At 37.7% G+C, this 27,593-nt stretch overlaps 1 protein-coding gene across 12 annotated transcripts in view; it reads right to left on the bottom strand.

The window, feature by feature from the left end:
• Positions 1-1,550: 1,550 nt before the first annotated feature.
• The window catches only part of ZNF438 (zinc finger protein 438), a 51,059-nt gene continuing 25,016 nt past the window's right edge, over positions 1,551-27,593 (bottom strand). For 9 of the 12 annotated variants that reach the window (XM_048293792.1, XM_048293807.1, XM_048293839.1 and 6 more), the window contains 4 exons: positions 20,731-20,787; positions 10,676-10,780; positions 4,440-6,213; positions 1,551-3,349 (listed from right to left, as the gene is read on the bottom strand). In XM_048293792.1, the coding sequence (XP_048149749.1) occupies positions 2,737-3,349; positions 4,440-6,213; positions 10,676-10,780; positions 20,731-20,758 (2,520 nt within the window). In that variant the 5' untranslated portion in view covers positions 20,759-20,787 and the 3' untranslated portion in view covers positions 1,551-2,736. Of the gene's footprint in view, positions 3,350-4,439; positions 6,214-10,675; positions 10,781-11,301; positions 11,461-20,730; positions 20,788-27,593 lie in introns of all 12 variants that reach the window. The other 3 variants (XM_048293850.1, XM_048293861.1, XM_048293871.1) reach the window with 3 other exon arrangements.

Genomic DNA, 27,593 nt, shown 5'->3' with positions numbered 1-27,593 from the left:
AGCCAGAAAAGTGGTGGAACTCCTCCAGCTTTGATTATTTATGGTGTGATGATGAAGGAACAACTTTCCATGTGATGAAGAGCTTTAAAGTTGAACAGTGAAGCTGAGAGAGAGATTTAATGAAAAATCAGAGGGGAACAAAACTACAGCTACAAAAACAATAACATTCGGTTTAACAATTTAAAAATGTAATTTGTGTGCAAAACCAGATGTTAACTTTTCCAGCTTCAAGGTAAACAGCAAACTGTATTCATAACAACCCTTCTGCTGGACAGCAAACAGACACTACCTAATGTTACAGTATGTAAGGCTCACTTTGGACCTCCAAATCTTATCAAAATGAACACAAATGCCAAACAAACACATTTTAAACAAAGGACACATCTGTATTTAATGCAAAGCTATTTTCCAAAGTCCCAACCTTTCATAATCTACCATAATCATAATAGTCTGAAACATAAGACTGCTTTCAGGCTCAGAAAAAAAAGGCTTCTAATTTTAAACATTTATGAGGACACTGAGAAGTGGCTTAGAACCATGCTTTAAAACATGTTTTCAGGCTTTGAACTGCTGAAAGCTGAGACCCCTTTACCCATTTGGCCTGAAGAAAGGGAGAGAAGTACAAAAATACGATGAAAAGACTGCACATGAAAATTTCTATTAAAGAAAACGCAGCTGACTCCTTCATTCCAGCCCCTTCCTCCCATCACCACTGCACCTTCCCCTCCAGAGAAAGTGCACTTCTTGCCTGATGAACACCCCCACACAACTCATCTACATCACAGGCTCTGATGCACCACTGTTTTTAACAAATACTTTTTGAAAATAATTTTAAGGGGCCACTCTGCCATTGCTGATGCTGTTCCTGAACAGGAGGGACTTTGCCTCAGCACTGCATTGATGCCTGCTCATTTTAAACTATTCCTTGGGATGGGTGACTTAATGTTCATTCCAAAAAAAGATCATGATCAAACCTTTTAAATGGTTTTTCCCAACTCGTAAAATGCATGCTTTATGCTGGGAATAAATTTCCCTTTGATATAGTGTAACTATGGGAAGGAGAGATTGTTCTCACATTTCTGTTTCATGGAAAACACCCTGCTGTTTGTTTTTTAAAGGATTAAGTTGCAGGAGTAAAAAATGCTGCTAAATGCAACACACTCTACTAAGTTAAATACAGCCTCAGTCTGATATGAAACACTAACTTTAAAAATAGCTATTCCTTTACAAATGCCAGTGAAAATAAATATGAATATATTGTAGGCATTAAAAGATGAATGTGTCAAGAATAAGAACAAGTACTACTTTTAAGGTAATTCAGCATAAAATATCCCCAATATATGAAAGCGAAGAAACAGCCAAAAATATAAATTTATAGCAACAGATAGTAGGAAGGAAGTTTTGAAAATCCATGGGAATTCTTCTACCTTATCAGGCACCTGTACAGTTCTATGAGCATTTTCTTTTTGTCTTTTATTATTCTTGATTCCTGCCTTATAGTTCAATTTCAGGGCAAAGCACCATACAACAAGAAATTGCATTCAAAACTATTAGGTCATCAAAATTGCGTTTACTTTTTAAAAACAAAACATATACACAAAATATTGCAACAGCCTCTGGAATCCTACTCAGAAAGCCCAACATTTTTAGATCTCATGTTTTCATCACCATAATTTTTGCAAAACAGCGAGCGGCAACTCAGGCTATTTTAGGAATGACTCTTTCATCAATGCAGTCCCTCAACTACAGCTGACCACAAGAAGGAATGAATAGAGTAGTACTGCAAGGATAGTACTGGTGTATTTTTCAGCTTGCCCTCTGACATGCTCTGACTTCTGCTGGAGAGTGATGCAGCGATTTCTCAAGACTGCCTCCATTATTGCTCCCAAAATAATTCAGAGGTACATAAGGCTTTAAGCAGTTTATACACCAATTTCAAATTGGATTCAATGGTTTCAATGACCTTTTCATCAAAACCAAGCTCCAGAACTGCATCCCCTGACAGCCTGACAGGACCTGTCCCCTGGAGATGTGCTGGGCTCCATCTTAATGCGTGGCAACTCATCTTCGACCCAAAAAGCTACAGGCAAAAAAATACATGTAAAGGTTTTACTGCTAAAATACAGAGATCTTTGCTGTTACCAGGACAGAACTGAACACAAAAACACCTGCAAGCAATGAACATGGTTGAAGATACTGAAATCAAGACAACAAGAATTAAAAGTTCTTAAATTATAGACTATAAAGCTCCTGAGTGCCAGCTGCATGTAAGCACATTCCAATGATCAAGAGAACTGTATGGAAATATGCATTTACCAGAAAATCTGGAAGCATAGTTGGGACCTGACTTCCAGTCAGGTTTGTAATTTCATTCCAGATTGAGATTACAACATATAAATTGATTTATTTTTGTGTGTACAGTATAATTTAATTTACAAATCTATTTCCTTGAGATTAACCATTAGTATTGAGTATTTGCTGTTATAAAGTTCCTTAAGCATGAATTTTAAGTACAATCATTCATAATCAGATTCCATGTACCCATCTGGAATGATACTGAATAAATACATTTTCTAGTCACCAAAATAAAGGTTAGTATAACTTTTTAAAAAATCCCCAACAAACCCAACTAACAAACCTTTGAAATGATACTTCTGTTGAGTTAGTTTAGCAAGACAGTGAAAAAACAATTTGGTAAGGTAGTTAATGCTTTTCATAGCATTGTAGAGTTAAGCTTCAATATTCACCGTTATCAGAAAGTTCAATAATTCCTTGTTTTGATACCAAAGTAAAAATTGCCCATAAAGTGGAAGGGTCTTCACAATTATGATGACTCTGCCAATGATCACAAAGATCCTCTTTTCTTCCAAATAACCGTTTGCATAAAATGCAGTTATAGCCCACTTTAGACCAAAATTCTATTTTTTTGCTTGGTGTACCAAACCCCACATTTTGCCTCTCCTTGGAGGCTTCACTACTTCCTGACTGAGTCAGTTCACTTTTAGGTAAAATATTGACATTATTTTGATGGTGGAAGTTTATCTGTCTCTTCAGTTTTGGAACAGTGTACAGCTCCTCCTGACAGGCACTGCACTTTGCTAAACGTCTTCTCTCGCTGCGCTGTTTCCACAAGTGGGTTGTGTGTTTCACCAGTTCCCCCCTTGTTCCTCTGTTTCCTTGCAAAATCCCTTCCTTTACTCTTCCCTGAATCTCTTCTCCATGGCAGCACAGTAAGTGAAACTTCATTTCACCAAAAGACTCTGCAATAAACTGGCATTGACCACATTTGACCTGTAATTTCACTTCTCCCGGGTTATGGAATAGGTCCTCAAAATTGCACTTATTTCCCCTGTTGAAAAAAAGGAAATACAAGCTATTTCAGTATTAGCCAGGCAGAGAAAAGGGATGGCAATTTCTGTCCTTATAAGTTCCAAGAAGAGATGACAGTCATGAAACACTTTTAATTAAAAACAGGCATTGTTTCTACAGTATCTGATTCACTCAAAAGAGGAAAAAAAAAGAAACTAAATAAATAATAGTAAAGCTGGTTTGGAAAAAACTGAAACCAAATAACACTTCTGAGCTTAAGAATTGCCTCCAAAATTAGCCATGGTAGAAATAACCTTTTAACAACAGCTACTATGACAGCTACTAAGACTGACAGAAAAGTACTGCTGTTTCTCAGCCTCAAGACCTTAAAAATTTCTAACTGATGCTCCAGAGAGTGGAGCTGTGCAAAGTAAAACGAGTAAAATGGAACTGTAGTGTTGCAGTGAGGAGTTACATTAAAGCCCTGAGTATTCGTCAGTGAAAATAAATGCACAGTGGAACAAACAAAAAAGGCAACATTTAAACTGTATCAAGAGATTTCACCTCAAAATCATAATAGAGAGGTAAAAGAATGTTCTATCCATCTTAATATGATAAATTAACTTTTCTACTTGGCTGAGTGATCACAAAAGCAGCAAACTCAGGATGGATTAGCTCACAGCACTCCCTAAAAGGAAATGGGATAATGGTGTTTAAGAAGGAAAAACTGCAAGCTAATGCTGAAATATGAATTGTTTTTCGCTTACTGCAATTGGTTCCCTTATCTTCTAGGGAAAACCCCAAAGTGGGTAGGACAGAAGATGCAGATTAACAGAATGCTAACCACAAGAAACCAAATGACCCAAATATGGAAGTATATTGGGTGTTACTAGAATATATGCAAAATTACTTTGCATATTCAAGTGTCAATAACGATTTTTAGCCAATAAATCAGCTAAAATATACTGGTTGATCTAATGGATTGACTAGATTCAAATGGAATATTTAAACCTTTAGGAATCTCACTTGGGGGAAAAAAGCAACAATTTTCATAATGGTGAGGTTTATAGATTTCCACTGACAACTTGAAATCCAGTTTTCATTAGCATTTAATTAGTGAAAACTCTCACCTCTCTGTAGCTTCTTCTGCCGCTTTTATATTCCTGTCTCTCTTCTTTAAAGTATCTTGCATCTGTTGCTCACTAGTAGAGGGCTCTGTGCTGATAACAACCCTGTGGACTTCCCTGAGGTGGCCAAAGTACACTTCGGCATGGCCAAAAACTTTAGCACAGAATTCACAGCACACCAGCTTTTTGGGTTTGCCTTCGTTGTGATGAAGCTTCATATGGGTGCTGAGGCTCCCAGAATGGATATACGCCTTCCGGCAGATCCTGCAGCTGTACAGCCGCCGGCTCGTGTGCATGTTCATGTGGTCCTGGAGATGGTGCTTAAACTGGAACGTGTGGTTACAAACATGACATCTGTGCAGCGGCTTAGGGGTGGCTGAACATGTATTTCTACTTAGATCACTTGATTTAGCTGATGTAGCATCACTTTGCTTGGAACTTAAACATTTATTGGCGAGTGAGCCATTTAAAAGTAAGTCTTGCTCATGAGATGGTGTGTCTATGATTGCTGCAGGAGTCAGCGGTGCAAGCGCCTGCGCAACCACCACTGGTTTTGGTCTGATACTGCGGTATTTTTTCACTGCTTCTGCTTTATTCCTTCGCTTGGCCTGAAATGCCAATAAATCATCCGGGGCTCTTTTTTTCCTGCCTCTTCTTTTAGAGGCTGCACTGTTCAATTTCTTAAGGCTGTCGACATCATCCACTTTTCTGGATGGAGAGAAGGTATTTTCTCGAGTGGTTTGTTTGGGTACTTGTGTAAATGATACAGCTAATTGCTTATCAAAGGCTTTGGTTTTCATCAAAGATGGTATCTTTTCACACTCAGATTTTAGTGAATGACCAGATATATCCATAACATTAGTATTCACCTTGGATTTACAGAATACTGAATTTTTCATCCTTGAGTAAGGCAAAATAGGAAGTTTTCCTTTTGGTGCTGACGGAGTCATCTGAATTGTACTGCAAAAAACTGCTGGTGACAAGACAGCAACAGGATTTGCAGAATTTGTAGGTTTTTTCTTTAGTTTCTCAGATGTCATAAGTGACTCTCTTGTGGTTTCTGATGCTGTCTTCACAGAGTGTAGACTTAGTTTCAGGGGATTAGTTGTACTTGCTGGCTTGGATAGGGAGTCTTCAACTACACATGGTCCAGAAATACTATTGCTATCAATTTCAGTTTTGTTCATTAAAGGAGATCCAGATTCCCCACAATTGCTTTTCTTTATTAATGTAGCAACTCCAATTTCAGCTGAGTCACAGTCTCTTATCATCCCTTGCTCAGCTGAATCTGAACTAGAATGAGCTTCAGGACAGTCTTCAGTTACAGTAGTCATGGAGGAAGTCTGTGATGAGATTAGTGCTTTGGTAGGAAACTTGTTACGTGCACTCAAACCAGAGATTTGTGCTGGTTTTTTGTCACTCAGCAATTTATTTCTTACAGATTGGTACCTGGGGATGGGCAGCTTTAGGTTTTCAGAAGGGGCCACAGCTGACTGCTGAACTTGCTGTGTTAGGGCAGGTGCAACACACGGCACAGCCAACAGGGAAAACGTCCCCTTGTGAGCAGCCACCTGCATGACAGCATAGTTCTGAGCTGGTACCACCAGTGGCTTGGAACCTGAAGCTGAAATTGGTGTAATTGGCTCAGGCAAAGATGACTGAAGACAAGAAACCACTCCAGATGTTAAAATTTTTGGTACCATTTTTGGAGCAATGGTCCTAAACTGACTTTTCTTCTGAAAACTTTGTATTATATCCGAAGGGGATTTCTGTTTATCTGTAAGAATAACATAACAAAGATGTGATACACAGTATTTTTTAAAAATTACTCTCTCAAAAGTAAAACTGCTTGCAAAGGATACTATTACACACAAGCTTATAAAAAATATTTAGGCATTTAAATGACCACCCAATTAAATTTAGAATTGCAAAAGTTTCATAGACATAGCACTGTCTGAAGCAACATGCTTGAACAGAGGTATGAAAAAAAATTTCTTCTTAATCAAATATTAATTGGATGTTTCATTCAAGGTTAGAAACTACATGACATTTCAGAACAAATACACCCATAAGCCCCTTCAGCCCTGGAAAAGCTGCAATAGCATGCTGCCAAAACTCTGCTGGAAGAACAGGGACAGGATTTAAGCTCCATGACACAGAATTTCTCTGAGCACCAGCTCTGATCATCTCTCTCAAACAGAATCATGCTATCTTTCAGACTTCCTCTAATATTTTGAATTTGTGGGTTTTATCAGATACAGACCAAAGTTTGCCTGATGAAGTCTTAGAAAAATTACTGCTGCAAAACATGCAAATAATGTATAATAAAATCAAAGAAGACTTAAAAGAATATGTGAATATAAACTACTGTTAAATACCCAATCACAAAAATTACTCATGTGCCACTAACCCACAACAGAACTACTGTAGTAAGTTATTTAAACATTTTCTTGAAAGATGCAATTTATCAACATTATATCACAATTCCTTCCTGTTTCTACTTGTATTCATAGAAGTCACAAATGGTTTTAGTAAAGAAGAATGTGGAGGATAATTCAAACAAACAAAAGGAAAAAGATAAAATTCATATGATATAATATGCATTAGGCAGCAAAGACACCTGCTGACCTTTCAGATTCCACAGAAAAGGACTTCATACATAGTTAATTGTACCACTATCATTTAATCTATCAGTCTCATTACCCACTCCCAAATTCAATTATTGATGCTTCCAGTTCTTAAAACCTGGGATAGGTTTCCTGAAAAAAGGAAATCCCAACAATCTCAACCACTGAAAATTCAGCTACAAAGATCCCAGGCTGAAAGGCAATTTGGACATAAGCAAAAATAATTTTGAGAGAGGAATCACATTTGAATAGAACACGTGAAAGTAAATGCTGGAACCTTGAAATATTGTAGTAAGATAATTCCATAGGAAAGTTTCCATTCCTTGCCATTTTAAAGACCTGTATTATAAATGCATTTGTAGGTTACTCTGGATTTAAAAATGTAACTGTAAATTACTACCAACACTGGAAACTCCAGTAAATTTATCTTAATCCTGGATGTTCTTCTCAGACATCACATACTTTGCAAAAAGCACTGCAAGGTACAAACCTGTCATGTTTCATGACCAGAACTTCTGAAGAGATATACACACATATTCATGGTATGCACATGTGCAGTAAAGCCACTTGCCTTCAGGACATGTTGGATCCTCTGAGCAATCACATATAAACTGTACAGTTCATATTTAGTAGATCTGATGCTTTTCAAAACTCTTTGATCAGCAGATTCATAGAGCAGTAATTATGCAGGGCATAAGCCTTTGATTGTTTTATTGCCAACTACTGCATCAAACCCCGAGTCCATTATGTACTTTCTTTATACTCCAATTAAGTGAAACTACTGGGTACCGCCAAAACTTTCTGCTCAACGTCTGTAGAGATGTTCTGAATTTCTATACATTCTGTGCAGACTGGGTTACTGTATATATGGAATTCCTACACAGATATTGAGACCCCTGCACACAGGATAAGTCCAGGCCTACAGAATTTGTGCAACCTGGAAAAAGCAGAAACATGGTGTGTTTAAAATTGTTTCCCCACAGCACTTTTTATTCTCAATTTTTAATTGGTTTTTTTACATTCTAGTCACTAAATATATAGAAACTTTTACATTTTCAGCTGCTAATATTTCTATTAATACTCAGATGACTATTTGTTTCCTACAAGGTATCTTCTTGTTGTTTTTTTGAATAAATAATTTAAGTACTTCTGAGAAGAACAATAAAATTATGTAGTGTATTGTAATCACTAATCAAACTAGCCCTGAACTTCAGTGATAATTACAGGTCAAACTGCATAGCTTAAATACAGCAGGTGACAGAATAAGTGTACATCCCTTTTAGGGAACAGAGTCAGTTCTTGTTTCTCCAGATTATGCTTGCCATTTTCCAAATCAGCAGCTATTCAGCTTGCCACAATATTCAACATGAAGCTGTTTCCATTCTCTTTCATTTTTCTTGTTCCTCTCCTTTTTTATTTCAAAATTTCATTTATTGATTTGCATAAAACTTTTAGGAAAGCCAGCATTTCAGCAGACTACTACCTGTGCTACTCCAAGTTACAAGGCACCCACTCTTCAACCAATGGTAACAGGAAAAGGTGGAAGTTTTGCTGTGGACATGCCACCTCTACAAATGGTAGCCGCAAAAAACAAGGTTAATTTGAGGTTAGAAGGAAATATTTGTAGAAATAATGTATGGCACTAGCTCTAAGAAGAACCATATGTTTCTTAAATGCATTGACTTGCCTAATGCAAAATTAAGCAGTAAAATCACTTTTCTATAAAGAAAGTATCTCCACATATTTTCTCAGCATTCCCCTGGAGAATGTTGCTCTAGAAGCCAAGACCTTCATCAAAATCAAACACAAGATGCTCTTTGAAACAAGGTCTGTTTAGATCAATATCCTTCTCACCCAGTTAACACAATACTAAGAATTGATTTAACTGTTTGAGATGGGATTTTTATACAAACACTTTTTCCAACTAGTGTAATTTTATCATAAGTAAGTTTTCCAGGCAAGCTATGTTTGGTACCAACCTTCAATACAACTTTTTTGTTTTGGTTTGGTTCTTTTTTTGTTTTCCCACAAGTTTACATTAGACATTTTAGTGCAGAAGTATTCACTGCAGTGCTTCTGGTAAGCTAAGGATACTCAACTCTGCATTTCCCTCCCCTCCCACACAGCTACTGTAGTTAAGCTGCTTAGCCAGTGCCTAAATATAGAGAAGGGCTAGATGCAGACTAGCTGTCTGATGATGCTTCAGACTTTGTTAACATTTTGCTTGCAGACTGGGAAAGCTAATTGGAAGAACTGGTGGAAGACTACTTAGCATCTTGGATCAGGAGAAAGCAGCCAGTCAATTCACAGACTGGAGGTTCTACTGACCCTACCCAGAGCATGCAAGTGTCATCAGTGACCAAAATTCTGTTTCCCATTTATAGTTGGTGAAAAGTTTCAACAACTTCCTTTGCACACAGACAGAGATATAGTAATTCACGTCTTCATCACGCTGAAGGACTTGGATATGCTCTGGCTGCCTGCCTTGTGCAAAGGCTGCTTGGAAACCTCACATGCATCTTTCAGGGGCATTCCGTTTCCTCCAAATTATTTCTGTCTCTGATTCAAAGGACTCATTTTGACTTGTCAGCTGTGACCTGAGGAAAAGCCTTTGTGCCTATGCAATCCCATGAAGTCTTTCACCTAAGAAGGGGAAGTTTCACTTAAGGGAGGCTGTGCAATGGCATTTGTGAGGATGGCCCTTTGTTTTAGACAACATTCTTTCTACAAGTCAATCTGCAGATCCTTCACTGCTGTTGTCCTCACTCTTTCAGATGGGTGTGAGTTGGGGCAACAGGTAGACACTTTTACTAATTACACACTAATCTAAACCAAATGCAGTTCAACCCCTTTACTTTAGAAGTCTCAGTTAAAAGATTAATGGCTACCATGCTAGGACCTGCAAGTATCAAATCACTCAGAAACCTGCAGGATGGCATAAGCTTTCCTCCCTTCTAAATAACCTTAAAATTGTATAGAAGTGGACAGTGACACAAAAATACAAAAATCAATGATGCATTAAATTCTCTGACAGAGCCATGCTGGGAAGAGCCCTCTGGAGGAAATGGAGTCTCCATGCGTTGCTGCTTCTTCATGGTTCCCCTGCCTTCCCAAGTCAGGTCTACTCCAGCCTAATCTGCCTTATTTTTGTACTTCTTTTAGTTTGTTCCCTATGTAAAGCACACAACATTGCTGAACTCAGACACTGTAGAAAGTATCAGAAGAAATTTAATTTTCAGCACTATCTAGTCTATTTTGAAAATAACCCCCACAGAAACCACTGAGTAACAGTGTTCATTTTTTAAATAATCCTTGTAGGTCCACCTCAGTTGTGCAGGTATGTATTTAATTTGTGTATGAATGAACATATGAGAGAAAATAACACCAAAAAAAAGGATCATCTTGTTTTGAAGGAAAAGACAGAATACAGATGACAATTAATGAATATTCAATGCACATTAACACTGCTGAGTCTTTTGCTGACTTTGAAAGGAAGAGCATCTCTTCTGTGGGAAAAAAAAATGCACGACTTTCTAACACACAACATTAGATCTTTTTCTGCCAATAATAGTTAATCATTCATTTTGCCAAATCTCCATACACACTAAATACCTGTGGATACTGTCTTTCCAGAACAAGTGTCTTGCTTTTGCTGACCCAGCATACTTTGTTGGACACAATGTTTCTCTGCAGGATTAGCATGCAAAAAAACACCACCTGCAAAAGTACTTCAGTCAGTTAAAAATAGATCCCAGGACAAAAAAACCCAAAACAACCAAACTCCCAAAACCAACAAAACCCAGAAAAAGACAATATAAAATGGCAACATAAAACATTAACTTTCAGCTAATGCATTAAGAAAACTACTGCTTCTTGATCTTCACTATTTTTCTCTCCTCAAAATACGCTTTAAAATCCAATATATTACATGCCAAATGCAAGGTGATAGCTTAATAATTGAGTAAAGCTGGTTAATGTGGCAAACAGATGGGATGGTTTAGCTTCACTGTCACGGCAGACAGTCAAGAGCAGCAAAACAAATCACTTCAAAAAATGAAGTTTCAGTAGCTTTAGTGAGGAGTTTTAATACAGGGGCTAAATTCTGTGCTCATTTACACTTCCCATAATTCCATGTAAATAAACTGCAGATATTATAGAAAACAGACTGGACTTCTGTGTTCAAAACCAGTTTTGCCACACACCTGTACAAAGTAAGATTAGTAACAAAGCCTACAAACCATGAGTGTCCAGCTCCATACATTATAGCAATTAATTTGCAGTTGTTTCTATCTTTGCTAATAATAACCACCTGGGTGGAATGTTCTGGTCTGGGTATTTGCATCAGATAATTTTCTAAAATTAATTTCAACAGAAAATACCAGCCATTCTCAGTATGCCTGCATTAAAAAAAGAAAAAAAAAATTAATCTAGGAACACATCTGTGCAGCGGGTGAAGACCTTGATACGCGACACAGCAATGTCTCTTTGATCTGTGAAAAGCTGCCCAAATTAGGCAAAGCTGGAGATTCTGGGCATGTGTTCAGTAGATACTTCAAGCAGCTAACTTTTCCAATGATTACAATGTGCTCTTGCTTCAGGCTGGGCCAGATTTTCCCTGAACTACAGCTTTAGGTCCAAGCACCCAAGTTGGAAAAAGGAAATGGCCTCTCCTCATCTCTGAACTGCAGAGCTGACAGTGTATAAGAGAAACACAGGAACACAAAGGGCAAGCAGAAAAAGGATAAGACTAGAAATGAGACTTGAAAAGTGTCCAGGCCAAAGAATCAGGGTGGGATACGGGAATTAATGCAGACTTAAGACAGGTAATCAACATTACACATGATGTGGAAAGGAGAAGCATTTAAGCCAAAAGAGGAATCTCACGTTTCTTACATTTTTAGTACTTGATTTTTTAAAGAGTAATATAATTATGTTTACGTAAGTGTGCTTTTGTGTAATTTAAACTAGTTTAGAAAAATAAACAATATAACAAATTATTGTAATGCAAGATTGGAAAATCTACATAGATCATTCACACAAACAGTAAAATACAAAATGTGCAAATACACTTAGAAAATTCATTCTGGTATACCACAGGAGAAACAAGACCAAAACAATTTGTTAAAATTCTAGAGGCTTAAAGCTGTATCTTTAAAGCCATATGTAATTAAATTTGATTTGAGCATATATGTGATTTGCTAGTTGTATAATAAGCATTTTATAATCTAGAAAGGTTTTCTTTACAGTCTGTAAAGAAGTTTATTATCTTAAGGAATTAGGATTATAGTGCATTTCAAGGAATTCTGTGACCAGTGGGATGCTACCTGGATTCTTTAAATGGTCTCCAAAAGACTATTCTTAGCAGAAGAGCACATTGCAATAACAAAGGCAGACTTTTTTTTTACGTTAATTGGACTTCATTAAAGAGGCTGTTCAACATTAAAATTCCTACTGGCATTTTTCAGTGTGGGAATAAGATAAAACTATTTTTAGCATAAACTGTCACCTTGCAATGGTAAGTCATACAGTAATCCAAGAGCATGGGTGCATAGTTTGTATCTAGATAAGTTCTTCAGTTTCCTCTCTAATTCAGTCTTTTGGTTTTGCCTGAAATGTCCTTTTTGCACTATTAACCATATATTGATATATGATAAAATTTATACAGATCTAACATACCTTAAGAAAAAAAAAATTAGATTACGCCACTTTTTCAACTTCCCAAATCGCTTTCCTCTGTTTTTTGAAAGTGTACATAGGAGAGGCCTTTCACACCATCCTCCTCAACACCCCTTTCTCTAAATTGGAGAGGCACAGACTCTGTTTATAGATGGACTATTGGATGGATAAGGAATTGGCTGGAAGGTAATGGTGAAGATCTCAACGCCTGTATGGAGATGGGTGACAAGTGGTGTCCCTTGGGTCCGTACTGGGACCAGTGCTGTTTTATATCTCCATCAGTGACAAAAACAGTGGGATGGACAATTGCACCCTCAGCAAGTCTGCAGCCAAAACCAAGCTGAGAGGTACATCTGACACACCTGGAGGATGGGATGCCTGAGGGACATGGACAAGATCAAGTGGCCCCATGGGAACTTTGTGAGTTCCTGCACATGGGTCAGGACAGTCCCTGGTATCAATACAGGCTGGGGCTAAAGTGATTCAGAGCAGCTCTGCCAAGAAGAACTTAGGGGTACTGGTGGATGAAAAACTGTAGCTGGAAATGTGCACTTGCAACCCAGAAAGCCAACAGTGTCCTGGGCTGCATCCAGAGCACCATGGGCAGCAGGGAGAGTGAAGGGATTCTGCCCTTCTGCTCTGGTCTGCTCTGGTGAGATCGCACCTGGAGTTCTGTGTCCAGCTCTGGGGACCCCAGCAGAGACATGGACCTGTTGGAGCAAGTCCAGAGTAGGGCCACAAAAACGATGAGCTCTTGTGTGAGGAAAGGCTGAGAGAGTGAAGGGGTTGTTTAGTTTGGGGGAGACTCCAAGAAGACCTAATTGGGACCTTACAATATCTGAAGGGTGCCAAAAAGAAGGATGGCGACACTTTTTTTACAGTGCTTGCAGAAACAGGACAAAGCATAAAGGTTTTAAACGAAAAGAAGGTAGATTCAGACTAGATACAAGGAAGAAATTTTTTAACTGCCCATCAATCTTACCAGCATCTTGATTTTAGTACCTCTGTCCCCAGAGGAAAGTGTAACATAAAAAAATACCCATACTAAAGCAGACTTGTTAAACACAAGTTAACACATTGAGAAATTTAGTCACTATATTAGCAGCAGTAGCAACAGTACTACCTAAGACATAATTTTTGATTTCTCATAGATTTAGATTTCATAGATCTCTGTATTGTCCCAACACAAACAACTTTTAAAATACATATGAAATACTATTTCTACAGGGAATAACAAGTGGCCAACAGCTTTGAGGTAACCTTTTTGAGTTGCAACCTGAAATGTATTAGCCACACAGAGGTAAATCACTATTCAAAAGCAACTTCCTATATAAAATGTGGGCAATGCATGGCTTAACACAACATCCTATTTAAAAAAACCTTTTTTGTGCTACTGTATAAAGCAAGAAAGTCTTCAAAATCCTTCCTAAGAGTCAGAATACATATACATAAGAGATTTTAAACACTTTCGCAGTGAATTAAAATACATTTATTAGCAGATCTACATGCTCTTTTAGCACCTCTCATGCAGTGTTTGTGAACTTTAAAAGCTTTCCATTTTTCTGAAGGCACAGTCTTTCAAGTTATAAGTTACTCATTTCATATTAAGGTCAACAAAATTAATAGGTCTTAAGCAAATCAAAATATTTTCATATCAAGAAATGAAAGCTGGCATAAAGAAAGCTAGCCATAAAGCATCTGTAATTACTAATAACTTTTTCCACCTTTAGAGCTGAAGAAATCACGCACAGACTTTTCTCACTATGGCAATATAAGAACTAAGGGCTCAAAATGGTGCCTGGCCTCTGCAACCATAAAAACAGTGACTGAATTTTTAATTACGGAATTTCTGTTTGAGAGACACTGTTAGATACATCACCAAAGACTGTGTTTCAACTTATTTGTGCTTCTGCTATTTTCAGAAACGAACCATGTCAGCCTGCAAGTGGGAATTATCTAGAAACCTTGGTGCTCTGACAGGATGCAATTGAGTAGAATGGAAATTATTTTGGTGTCACTGCAAGTCCAGTGGTTATCAGTTGCTTTTTCCCAGTCATTCTGCTCCATAGAGGACACCATTCCTGAAGATTTGCAAAGCAAGGCTGCAGTGATGCAGCCACTTGGGGGAACTAATTGTTCAGAAAATAGTTGAAAGGAAGTGATGGAAGCACTGGTCATAAACCAGTAATTCATAACCCCCCTATTTGCAAATACAAATTAGGTACTTCAGAAACTGGGGATAAACACCTGTAATTGGATTTTCAAAAATTTCTGGGAGAATTGCCAGTTGAAATTTCTTTTAGTGAGCATCAGGAAATATATGGACCTAAACAGTAATTCATCCCCTGTAAAGTCAATGTAAAGTCATTTTAAAGGGCCTATCAAGATCAAATCAACATGGAAAAAATTTTAATATGCCTAATGTAAGTGGTAATTAGTGAACTTATTTTCTCTTAAGTACGGGAAACAGTAATGACCAAGCTAAAAAAATGAAGGCAGAATTCTTCAAAAACTGCAGCACAAAAAGGTCAAGTAGAACAATTTTATGAATAAATCATAAAATAGTTTCTGATTAGATTTTTGCTCTCCTTTCAAAAAACATATCTACATCTTACTGAGAGTTCAACTCTATTTGGGACAGAAAACACGTATGTCTCACTTCGGTAAGGGAATTAGGCCTCTTACTCCCAAAATCTAATTTTTTTGCAAATACTGATGTGCAAATAGAGAACACAACAAAAAAGCAAAGGTTTTATTCCTGCAAAAGAGTACCTCTTTTGTTTTGGTGAGAATCAGTGCACTTTTTTCTAAAGAAAGACTATGCATGAGAAAACAATTAATTTGCCACTTTGGCTCAATATTGCAACTATATTTTACTTAAGGCATTAAAAACATCTGCATGGTGACTTCTGTAGTACAAACCTCAAATATGTTCCCTCATAACCAGAGGGTCAGAAGACTGTCAGTCTTGGCTTGGCCTATTTTGAGTCTTCTGTTATAAACTATACACAAAGTTTATTATTCCCCAAAGGAAGGGCCAGAACAATCATTAAACAATAATTAAACAATCATTAAAGAATAGCTGGAGAGTATTTGCTGGAGGATTTTGTTAATAGGTAATTTCACTGAAAATTACATAAGTGGTCTGAGTTTTGAATGGGGAATCCCTATCTAAGGTTTTTGTTTGCTCTAGTTGTGCCCCTTTTACTTTCTTCATGAGCCAGATTTCTTCAGAAAAAGCCCCTCCAGCTCTGGCTGAGATATGCAAAACATTGCTACCAGTAGTTAATTCCACTAAAGATTAAAACAAAAATAAAGATAAAAGGATCTCCACCACGCTTCAAATAGGTATGTATATTTTTTCAAAGACAGACATAGATCCGTATAGCATAGGAAAACTAAAACACCTTCTGAAATACTATGGTCCTGGCTAGGCAAACATTAGTTTTCAGAACATATAAAATTATCACTTGCTGCTGAGCTTGAACACAGCTAGGCCTTACTGGCAGTAGGATGCAGCGGAAAACAAATTACAGTATCTGATTGGTTTTCCTCCCCCAGCGCACAATTACAATTATTTGCAGTGCTTACTGACATTGCTAGCTTGCCCATGCTAGTCACCGTGCTGTTTAAAGGCAGCACCGGCTCTCAAAAGAAGGTGGTGGATGTGCTGTAAAGGAGCTATGGAATGCACTGCTGAGAGGTGATAACGGATCAGCAAAGCCCGGCAGTGGTACCAGCAAACGAGGGGATGCAAAGAGGAACGCAGTCGCCAGGGATGTAGGCCAGAGATGATACCCTCAGCCCGGCGTGTGCCGCAGCCCCAGCCCGGTGCTGACGACGCTGCCGTGTCCGTGGCGGTGCTGCGGACAAAGGAGCCCCGGCAGCGAGCCCAGCAGAGGGAGTCGGTGCCCGTCCCGCCGCCCCGGCGCCGCAGGACGCGCCGGCAGCCCCCCGCTCCCCAGGTGCCCGCCCGGCTTAGAGCCGCGGCTCACGGCCACTGCCCTACTGTAAATCTCAAACGACAGACAGGCTGTTCGATTTGCCTAGTAATTTTGTAATGCTAAACATGGCTTGTCCTGAAAAATCAGGTACAGCACCGCACCCAACCTCCGAACAACTTCACAACGAGTTACCTTAGTATTTCAAAACATTCTGTGCCTGCAAACTTTTCAGTAAATTCAATGTTTTGTATAACTTGAGAGCATCTTAAAGCAAAGCAGTTGAGCCTTCCCGTTTACAAGTAATTACTTCTACTAAACTATTTAGCAACCTCTATAACTGCAGTAAGACTACTGTGCCTGAGATTAAAAAAAAATCCTTTACTGAACTTGTGTTAACCTAGTCAGTGCCCAAAATGGCACATCCATGGCTATGTTACTAGAAACACCAGATTTACACTGGATGTTCCTCTTTCAGTAGGCATATGAAAAAAAAAAAGCACTGTTACCAAAATATTTTACCATCCAAAGGAATACCCTGAAATCTTTGTCAAACTTTCTCGCTTTCATCATTGCTCAGCTCATCACACAAACCATCTGCATAAATAAAGATGTAAGCATCTGCTGTATGGCAAATGGTCTCAGGGGCAGATGTTTTATCCTTGCATTCATGTCACTGGCTTGGATACATTATTTGAACAGATGTACACGATCTGAAAGTGTCGTGTCCCACAGTGAAATGTCTCCAACTGCTTTCTATCAAAGTACATAAATGCTATTTGCACCTGCATTTATGTTAATGATATAAAGGCAGCAGGGGTCCCAGCAAAGTGAGAGCTGATGCTAAGAAACACATTTACAAGGCTAATGGAAGTTTGAGATCTCCCAGCACCAAATAATCATACTAATATGGATACAAAAAGTACAGAACCACACTTGACCTATGGTTCTAAAAAAAATTAAACATGCTCAAAGACCAAAACTATTACTTTAGCGTGTGATACCCTTTTCCAACATACATTTTAAAAAGACAAAACCTATTCGATAAATAAACCAGGACAACCTTATATTTTGCAAAATATTTGTATAAGATACACAATTCTTTCATGTTAGAGTCATTTAAGAAAAACATCTTATAAATCTGACAATGCCAATGGTATTTCAGTTCACTAAGGCACAGTGGTATTGTATGTCATTATAAAGCATTATAAAAAATACCAACACTTGCTCAACAGTAAATATTTAACGAGTGTGAATAGTTGAATATAATGCTTCAATGATTGTTGTCACGTCATAGGTTGTCATATGAATGAAATGATAATTTCATAATTCTGAGGCAAAAATAAGATTTGACAAGTTAGATACTTTTCATTTTTCAGAAAAGTGCATCTAGTTGAACATGATGTTACAATTGCTTGCTACATGAAAGATAGTCACCCTTCTTGGGTGTCTTGAAGGAGTATGGATCAAATTACAGAACACCTGCTATTACATGACAAATGGCAGCAGTGAAGGGTTTAGCTGCCACTCAAAGAACTTGCACTAATCATTACTTCCATACTTAACTGAAAAATAATGAGCACACTCAAAGTACAGAAACACTGACAAATATGCCACACTGAATGTAACTGATGGATAGGTTCCATTTCCAATATAATCTATTTTCAAAAGTTTTATTTGTAAGAAATGTGCCAACACTAGAGTTGTACATAAATCATCACAAATTACTAATACCCTCCATATTTTCAATGCGCTACATTTAAGAAACAAGTGGTACTTGATATAAAGATAAAAAAGTATCATAGCAAAAAAACTTACTGAGACTAGTATATTTATAGAATATCATCATTTCACACTGATATAGCTCCTGGTCATGATCTAGGGAGGCCCTGCAGAGAGATCTCAACAAATTAGAAGACTGGGCCATCACCAACCACATGAAGTTCAACAAGGCAAAGTGCTGGATTCTGCACCTGGGATGGGCAATCCTGGGTGTAGAGACTGGGGAATGAGAGGATGGAGAGCAGTGCCACGGAAAGGGACCTGGGGGTCCTGGTCAATGGCAAGTTGAACATGAGCCAGCAGTGCCCTGGCAGCCAGAAGGGCCAGCTGTGTCCTGGGGTGCATCAGGCACAGCATCACCAGCCGGGCAAGGGAGGGGTTGTCCCGCTCTGCTCTGCACTGGGGCGGTCTCACCTCGAGTCCTGGGGCAATCTTGGGTGCCACAATGTAAGAAAGATATAAAGCTGTTAGAAAGCGTAAAAAGGAGAGCCACAAAGATGGTGAAGGGCCTTGAGGGGAAGCCATCTGAGAAGTAGCTGAGGTTTCTTGGTCTGTTCAGCCTGGAGGAGACTGAGGGGAGACCTCAGTGAAGTCTTGTGAAGGGGAGGGGCAGGCACTGATCTCTTTTCTGGTGACCAGTGACAGGACATGAGGGAATGGCCTGAAGTTGTGTCAGGGGAGTTTTAGGCTGGATATCAGGAAAAGGTTCTTCACCCAGAGGGTGGCTGGGCACTGGAACAGGCTCCCCAGGGAAGTGGTCACAGCACCAATCCTGATGGAATTTAAGAAGCTTTTGGACAATGCTCTCAGCACGTGGTGTGACTCTTGGGGATGGTGCCGTGCAGTGCCAAGAGTTGGACTCTGTGATCCTTCTGGGTCCCTTCCAACTCAGCTTACTCTGTTCTTCTGTGAATTCTAACATGGAAGCTCACTTCCAAGTTTACCATTCCCTCTGGGTACAAGTTAGTAACAGGATACTGACTGGAATGGATTTTGATTTAGGGGAAAAAAGAAAAAGCCTTCAAAAAAATCTCAAAGCAAATGATTCACCTGAAGTTTGCAAACAGCTTCACAGTCTATATTCTCCTACTACTATTCAGAAATGGCTTTAACGTAAGACTATAACCAGGGTCAAATTCCTGTTACTTAAAGGAAAAATTAAATTAATGCTTTTAAGTATTAGAATTAAGTACTTCAGTCACAAGCCCAGGAATGTAGGGGACACTGCAGGGTGGACAGCTTTACCCTACAGTAAGTACTGTCTTCTGTGAAAGAATAGTCCCAGGAGACACAGAACTCATCCACTAAGATCAATTAGAATGACATGCTTCTGGAACAGCTTCCTCAGAATTATTACAGCATCATAAAAATATTCAGTCTTCACAACACAGGTAAAGTATAAACTTACATGACAGTAAAAGCTCAAGGCTTCAAATTAAGTAATATATAGCGCTCTTCTTAATTAACGTAAGTACTAACAATGGAAACTTAACTGACAACCAGCAATGGTTCTGAAAGGTCCATTAGAGCTGATGTCATATCCATCAAATGTTCACTCACATTTAAGTATCATTAAAAATGTCATTCATGTTAAAAAATCATATTTAAACATTAGCATTGAGACAGATCAAAAAGGAAAGGAAACTGAAGTTAACAGCTACACATTTAGAGGCTTGGGAATACACAAATACCCTTACTAATAATGGAGGGAAAAAATCAAGATGTTAACCCTACTGAAAACGAAATCAAATGAAAGACAACTTTTGAAGAGACCACATAGAAGAAAGAATTAAGCACAAAAAAATATTCATATGGATGGGAATGCTGGATAAAAGGCATTTTAAAAAATCAAAGTTAATGTTTATTTTCCTTTTTCTGCTAATTGTGTAGCATAATTTGCAGATAGATTTGACCCCATTTAATATGGGGATCAAATATAGCAGGGATTTTCAAATATATGAGGATTTTTTAAAAATTTAATAAAACCTGAATACTTAATTCTGCTGAATCAAACAAGAAGCAGATTTATGCACTTCAAGTTTCAGCTATGGGTGTTAACAGTAATTAGCAATGCCCTAAAGAAGAAAACAATTTTAGTATTCTAATTGTTTAAAGTGATAAATGCTGCAGTAATGTCTGCTTTTTCAAATCATACCTCAGCAGAATACTAGACACAAGAAATACAGTGATTAATAATGATGAGATTTCTTCCACATTTTGAATCACAAGCATCTAATTTCTAAAAAAAGTATAGAAAGCATACTATACCTGCAGAAGTTGTTAATGGATTCTGCATTATGCCCTTTAATAGTTACGACAATGTTCCTAGAAAGAAATACAGATACTTAGAAGCTCTGATAATTTTTAGAAACTAACAAAAAATGAACAGGACAATGGCAATAGTTTCCAGACTTGTATTCCAGAATGGATCCCAGTATGTCCATAGCTCTCACAAAAACACCACCTGAGTTTTAAACCAAGTGTTTCTTATATGTGCTCTCCATATTTCAACACCGTGTACTACTAACTTAGCCTTCTTGTAATTAAACACCTCTCTTAAAGCCAGGAAGGAGGACAGTCATGAATCCCACCCTGACAATGCATTCTGAAGAATCACAGACAGGTTACAGGGTTAAGCAATCATTTCCGTTCAAACATGTGGACCTGTTGGGGAGGATCCAGAGGAGAGCCCCTATGCTGACCACAGTGCTGAAGCACCTCTTTATGAAGACAGGCCAAGAGAGATGAGGCTGATCAGCCTGAAGAATAGAAGGCTCCAGGGAGACCTTATAGCACCCTCCAGTACCTAAAAGCAGCCTACAGGAAAGCTGGAGTGGACTTTTTACAAGGGCATGTACAGATAGGACAAAGGGTAGTGGCATTAAACTGAAAGAGGAGAGGTTTAGATTAGATATTAGGAAGAAATTCTTTACTGTAAGGGTGGTGATGCACTGGAACGGTTTTCCCAGAGAAGCTGTGAATGTCTCATGCCTGGAAGTGTTAAAGGCCATGCTGGATACAGCTTCGAGAAACCTGCTCTAGTGGAACGTTCCCTGCCATGGCAGGGTAGTTGGAATTAGGTGGCCTTTAATGTCCCTTCCAACCCAAACCATTCTGTGGTTCTATGAGATTGCACAGATCCCATGTAACTGTCTGACCAACAGAATCTTCCATGGATGCTACAATGAAGATACCAGCTTGCTCTTGTGAACCTAACATTACACCACCATCTCTCCTTAATGTGGTGTTGGTATTTAAAACAAGATTTGATGCACTACATTTGACAAAACAGCTTTATATCAAATGGCCACCCAGTAAACTAAGACTTGGCTACTTCTTTCCAGTGCTGCTGAGTGTGCTGTTCAAGCTCTGGTGAAGTGGGATTCAACAGTCAGTTAAGAGGAAACATAGCAGAATATAATGACAATATAAAATTGTTGTTATCCACTTTAGACTTATTTTTCATAAAATGGCCTAGCTTTTGGAATGGCTGCATAACTGTTTGGTTCAACTGACCACCACTGACATGTTAGACATCACAAAGGGTATAAAGCTCTTGTTCTCCTCACACAGCAGGAGGCTTTGGGAAGGTAACAGATAAGGGCATTGACTGACACAGATGGAACTACAACTTCTTGGGGGGTTACTCAGATCTAGGCTTTCATACCTTTCATGTACAGCTACAACATCCCCATGAACAAAGCCAGCTGCACAGATGTGCAGATTGCTTACTTTCCCAACCAATTTAACAGCCAGGAGAATCTTACATAAACAACATGCCAGACATGCACTCAAGACCCATCTTCTGAGCACAGGAAGTACCAAAGATTAGTTTTGGTTAAATACAGAAATACATAGGACAAATACTAATGCAATTACCAAACAAAATAAGCCTTGAATATATTTCTTTACGATCATGCAATAGACTCCAAGAAAGCAAGGGTGAGGTTCTAGGAAAATGGTTCTGTAGGTAGCAGTAAAGTAAAAAACAGACAAAAAATTCCATTTCAGGAAGTTCAACATCAAAGCATAAAAGAACATTGAGTGTGGCTGCTGTGAGGAGACTTCTCACACAGCAAACAGGTGAAGTTCTTTGGCACCTGTATCTTCTGCGCTGAGCCATACAAACCAAGCAGCTCTGGTACATAACCAGCACCTCCTGGCAGAGGTTTGCTGATGCCTATCAGCAGATTGCAGACTGCCTCAAGGAGCCTCTGTCCGTGGTACTTAAGCAGCCAAACCCTGAGCTGTCAGACCCAGCACACAAACACACACTGGCTCATCCAAATGCAGTTTGGGGTTGTGCAAACATACAGAAAATTCCCTCTACACATCCAAGAATGGAACAGACCACATCAGTGTCATTTCAGAATGGTGAGACACTTCTAGAAACCAGTGCGGGTTTCCAACTTCTCTGTTACCCACGTTGTAAGACATCCTTCTTTAAGGCCATATTGATCAATAACAGCTTTTCAGAGAATCGAAGTCAGAAGTTTTTCTTCCCCCTTAGTATTTACAGCACTTCAAAACGTACTGAAGCATTTAAAGCAACACATATTCTTGTAAAAACCATTTGAGAAATGATGTTCAAATAAAGATCCTCAAAATTATTACCTCAAAGTCACATTTTTTTAGGTTTGCATGGTCTTTCCCTGTGTATGGGAGCATCAAATCACATTAAGAGGGTGCCCCATCTATAGTTACTAACTACTTTTAGAATTACAACAAACCAGACTTCAGGATACAGATCAACAACTCTTAGAATACCATGTGGAAATAGAAGCTCCAGACATTTTTCCAATGTTCTTCCCAGACATATTCACAAACCCTAACCCTACAACACAAAATTGGATCATATAAATCCAAACAATTTGTAGAGGCATCTCTGATTTGAATTCAACTCTAACTGCAGTAAGGTAATGGTATTAACCTAGAAAATCCAGTGCTTATTTGACAGACAAGTACATTGATCACCTGCTCTTAATAATAATTATAATAATTTTTAAAGAGTATAATTTCTCCAACTAACATTGATAATTTCTTTCAGCAATTCATGAATAGTTTTTTTATTGTTGTTACATGAAAGAACCTTTCACCACACTTTATATTTGGAGATATTTAATCAAGTAACCTCCCTTTTTGGAAAAACTGAAGAGCTCAAGATTCTGAAATCAGGACAAATTCGTATCATTCCTTCAAATTTTTCTATCCATCCTTATATGTATGTTTTCTTTGACTACATACACAGTTTACAAAACAAACCATAAACATTGTGTACTTGTTCTGTCTGTGTTTTACACTGTTTTCAAATACATCAGCGGTGATCCTGTCTTTTTGATCCTTTCTCTGACAGTTTCTGACACTTTTCTGCTAGTCTGTAACATGTTTGACAGGTATTTATTATCTACACACATTTTATGCATGTCCTAAACATAAAATACAGCCTTATCAAAACGTTCTGTACTGTGCATTGATTCAAACTTTTAGAATTTGAAGTTTATAACATCCACAAAACTACTTATGCCTGCCCTGAGCAGGTTTTTGTTTTCTGGGGTTTTTTTTCCATTTCACTATAAATCTGGCTTGGCATGACTACTTCCCATTAAAAAAACATGCTGATGTTCAAAAAAACTCTAAACTTAGAACTAAAATTACTAATTAAATTTTGTACCTCTTTTACACTCTTATAATCCAGAAAAAATTTTAGGCTGCTCACCAACTAACAATTCAGTATGTCTTGATGTTTTTATTGAATACTGAAGACATAAATGTTCTTTCACTCTTCCCTGGTCATATTTGAGTCCAAAACTGGCTCTTTCCACATACAGGAGATGATATGGATTATTTCTATCTGGCAGTATCATAAATTCTTCTCCACCTGAGAGCTTATCAAAGTGATAAACATTTTTAAATTCTATATAATCTTAAAATTTGTTTTGCTCAGTTTGTAACTCTACCATAAGACACTAAATTAAATCATTCAAATCACAGTACTCCAGAACTCAAATTAGTTCTCTAGAAATCTGCTGCTGACTACTCAGAGATGAAAAGAAATCTATTACAAGAATTTCAAGTGAAGCAGAGTTGAGTTGGACAGAATTAGAAAGTAAAATCTCTCTTAATGCCATAAAATAAGCTCTATCATGCCTGTACTATTCCTTATGTAACCAGAGAATGAAAGGATAAATTTCACTATCCCTAAGAGGCAAAAATAGCAAGCAAACTGGAACAAAATCCTATACTGTAACTTAGTCTTTAACAACCAAAGGACACAGAGCATATACATATAATAATTTAAGAGCAATTTTCACAGAAAGATACCCACAGGTCTTTTATATGAAACAGGTGTCCTTATAGACACACTGAATATGAATATCAGTTGAACCCAATTAACCTAATTTGATGCTTGTCCATACTAAGACATTCATCTTAGATGTTACACAAAATCCTTTAGGATATTACAGAGAAAGCGATAAATAGGCTGTAAAGGTTATGACATTAATTTTACTGTCATCCTCATGCTTTAAGCAGACATCAAAACTAAAAACCTCGTCCTCTGGGAAAGAAGAACTATCTGAAAGTAATTATAGGACTTATTATCATAACAGTATTAAACTAGACCACTATGACCCTACCCAAATTTATTTTTGGTACCTTTTGTTAAAAGAACAAAGCTGCTCAATGATGACTGCACCTTCTAATGCAGTGAACATTAGTTCAGGTACTGGAAGAAAGCATTAAATCAAATCTTATAATTTCGTATTAAGTTCAATTATGAATTTTAATTTAAAACTAAGCATGTAAAGACGTGTTAGTCAAATATTATGTAATTTAATTTCGGAAGGAAAACATCCAGCTAAAAAGAAAAATTAAATACTTAGTACAGTTTAGAAAAGACATTCTCCTGACAGAAACCCATGAAATGCCCATTTGTATTTCAAAAGCAATTTTATTCACTTCATTTTTCACACCTGTTCTTTCATATACTGTGCCATCTTGTAAATGAGTGTCATGCAAACATTATTTCCCATAATTTAGAAACTTTTCAACTGAAATCAAGTTCCCCAAGAAGCCTGAATGTATTGAATCAGCATAGCTTCCAAGAAAGTTGGCAAAATCCATTTTTATATATATAGGCCTAGTTAAACTGGAAATAGAAGATTAAAACATTGAAGCTATGCAAAAATAGAGGAAGATAAAAATGACAGACACTATGACTGACTAGTGTAACACACAAAAGCATTTGTTCAAGCAATTATATTTGCCAAAAGCCTGCAGTGCTTGGCTACTTTATAAAATCAAGCACAAGGCATTAAGCCAATTTGTTTAAAAAATAAAAACCCCTCCAAAATCCTAAACCTCAATAACCAAGCAATAGCTGATTTGCATTTCTGAAAACCTGCAAAAATATTCTGCATTTCACTATTCGCATCCTCAGTCTCAAATGTCTGATTTATTCAATGTTTTCTATTTTACATATTTTTACATCAGGAGTTAATCCTATATCAGTAGATCCTTGTCTTCCTATTCTAGATCCAAAGAGATATACATGTAGTCACAAACAACAGTGTGTGAAATTGCTCACTGCTTATGTTTCCATACTTAGATAACTCATCACGGAGAAATGTGTGTCCATGGCAGAATTCTTTTGGCTGAGCCCATTAGATGACTTCAGCAGAACCACAAAAAGAAACAGAACAGTACAAACCCAGCAGAACCTAAATCCCAGGCTATTTTTAAATTTTTGGTCATCCTGTGAGATGGACCAGTCCAAGTGCCTTTCCTGAACTTCAAGCCTTACATGCACTGAATGCCACGGTGGCAATCCTGGACAAAAATGCTTCCCTTCATACTCTGCTGGGTGATGTGGGGAATGGTTGGCTGGCAAGCCTACACTCGGCCCATCTGTCAGAGTGGAACTGTGCCTACACGACAGGTTCTATGCCACTTTCAGTAACATGTTGCTGAGAATAAAAGCTTATTTATGAAACAACATAGGGCAACATCAACGTTCGGCTTAAAATAGCAGGCAAATGAAAAATGATTGCTTTTCTTGAGGAGATAAGTCTTTTGAAATCAGCTTGAAGGTTTTTAAGTTTTATGAATAAAGACTAGCACATACACTGCAAGAAATGAGGCTGTTCCACACATTTTCTACTATTGTAGACAAACTAGCATACTAATTATTATTTTACAACTGTAACTAAGAAGCAAATTCAAAGACCTCCAAAAAGATGTATGAAAGTAGAATTTCTCAAAAAGACACTGGGAGAAGAGAAGGCTAAAGAAGGTGCAATATTGATTCTTCATTTTATGAAATGTGTGTGTATTAAATAAAGTGGACTTGAACAGTTTTTATGACTATAAATAAACCCAACTATTTTCCATTCAAGGAAACAAAGCCATTCCAAAAAAAATTAAAAATAGCATGGTCACTATTATGCCTCATATTAGACAATTCATTGAATGTCAAAAAATAACACTTTTTTTCCAAATTTCTAGTTTAAAAAGACAGATTGCCATTATGTTTTCCTTAATAAATCCCTTCTCAGTAGGAGTGCTCTGAACGCCACAAACTGGAGACCCGTGTAAGTTCCATGTCTGGGTTAGACATCTCTGCCATTACTCTGTATTAAAAGGCCAAAGCTTCTGATTTAAAATACAGTCTTGATTATTAGTAGTGTGAAACTAACTGTGAAATAATGAATCAATACAAATTAATACATTTTGTTCTTGATTCTGAGGACAGCTAGAAACAATAGTTCTGGAAAATACAAATTTAATTTTTGTAACATACTATATGAAATCTATGCTGTCCATAGTTCTTACAATTTAAAATCAAATTAACTTAGTATTTAAAACAAAACAAGAAACAGAAACATGTACCATTCTTTGGGGGTAATGACTAATCTAGAATTCACTTTAAAATTCAAACTGCACAGTTCCTTCTGCTCCTGTTCCTCCCCACCACCACATTATCCTGGTTCTTAATTAAGCATTAATTTATTGCTTGAGTCCAAACTGCTTAGAAGCTTTGCTGGGATTCTCAACAATGCAGCTTCATAAGACACAATCTATGTATCTTACACTTCTGTTAGTAATATGTTGTAATATTCATAGTGGAATTGCAG

The sequence above is a fragment of the Corvus hawaiiensis genome, chromosome 1, assembly GCF_020740725.1.
Source record: "Corvus hawaiiensis isolate bCorHaw1 chromosome 1, bCorHaw1.pri.cur, whole genome shotgun sequence".
Lineage (NCBI taxonomy): Eukaryota > Metazoa > Chordata > Aves > Passeriformes > Corvidae > Corvus > Corvus hawaiiensis.
The sequence above is the reverse complement of the archived record's forward strand: the minus strand, read 5'-3'. Positions and strand labels throughout refer to the sequence as shown.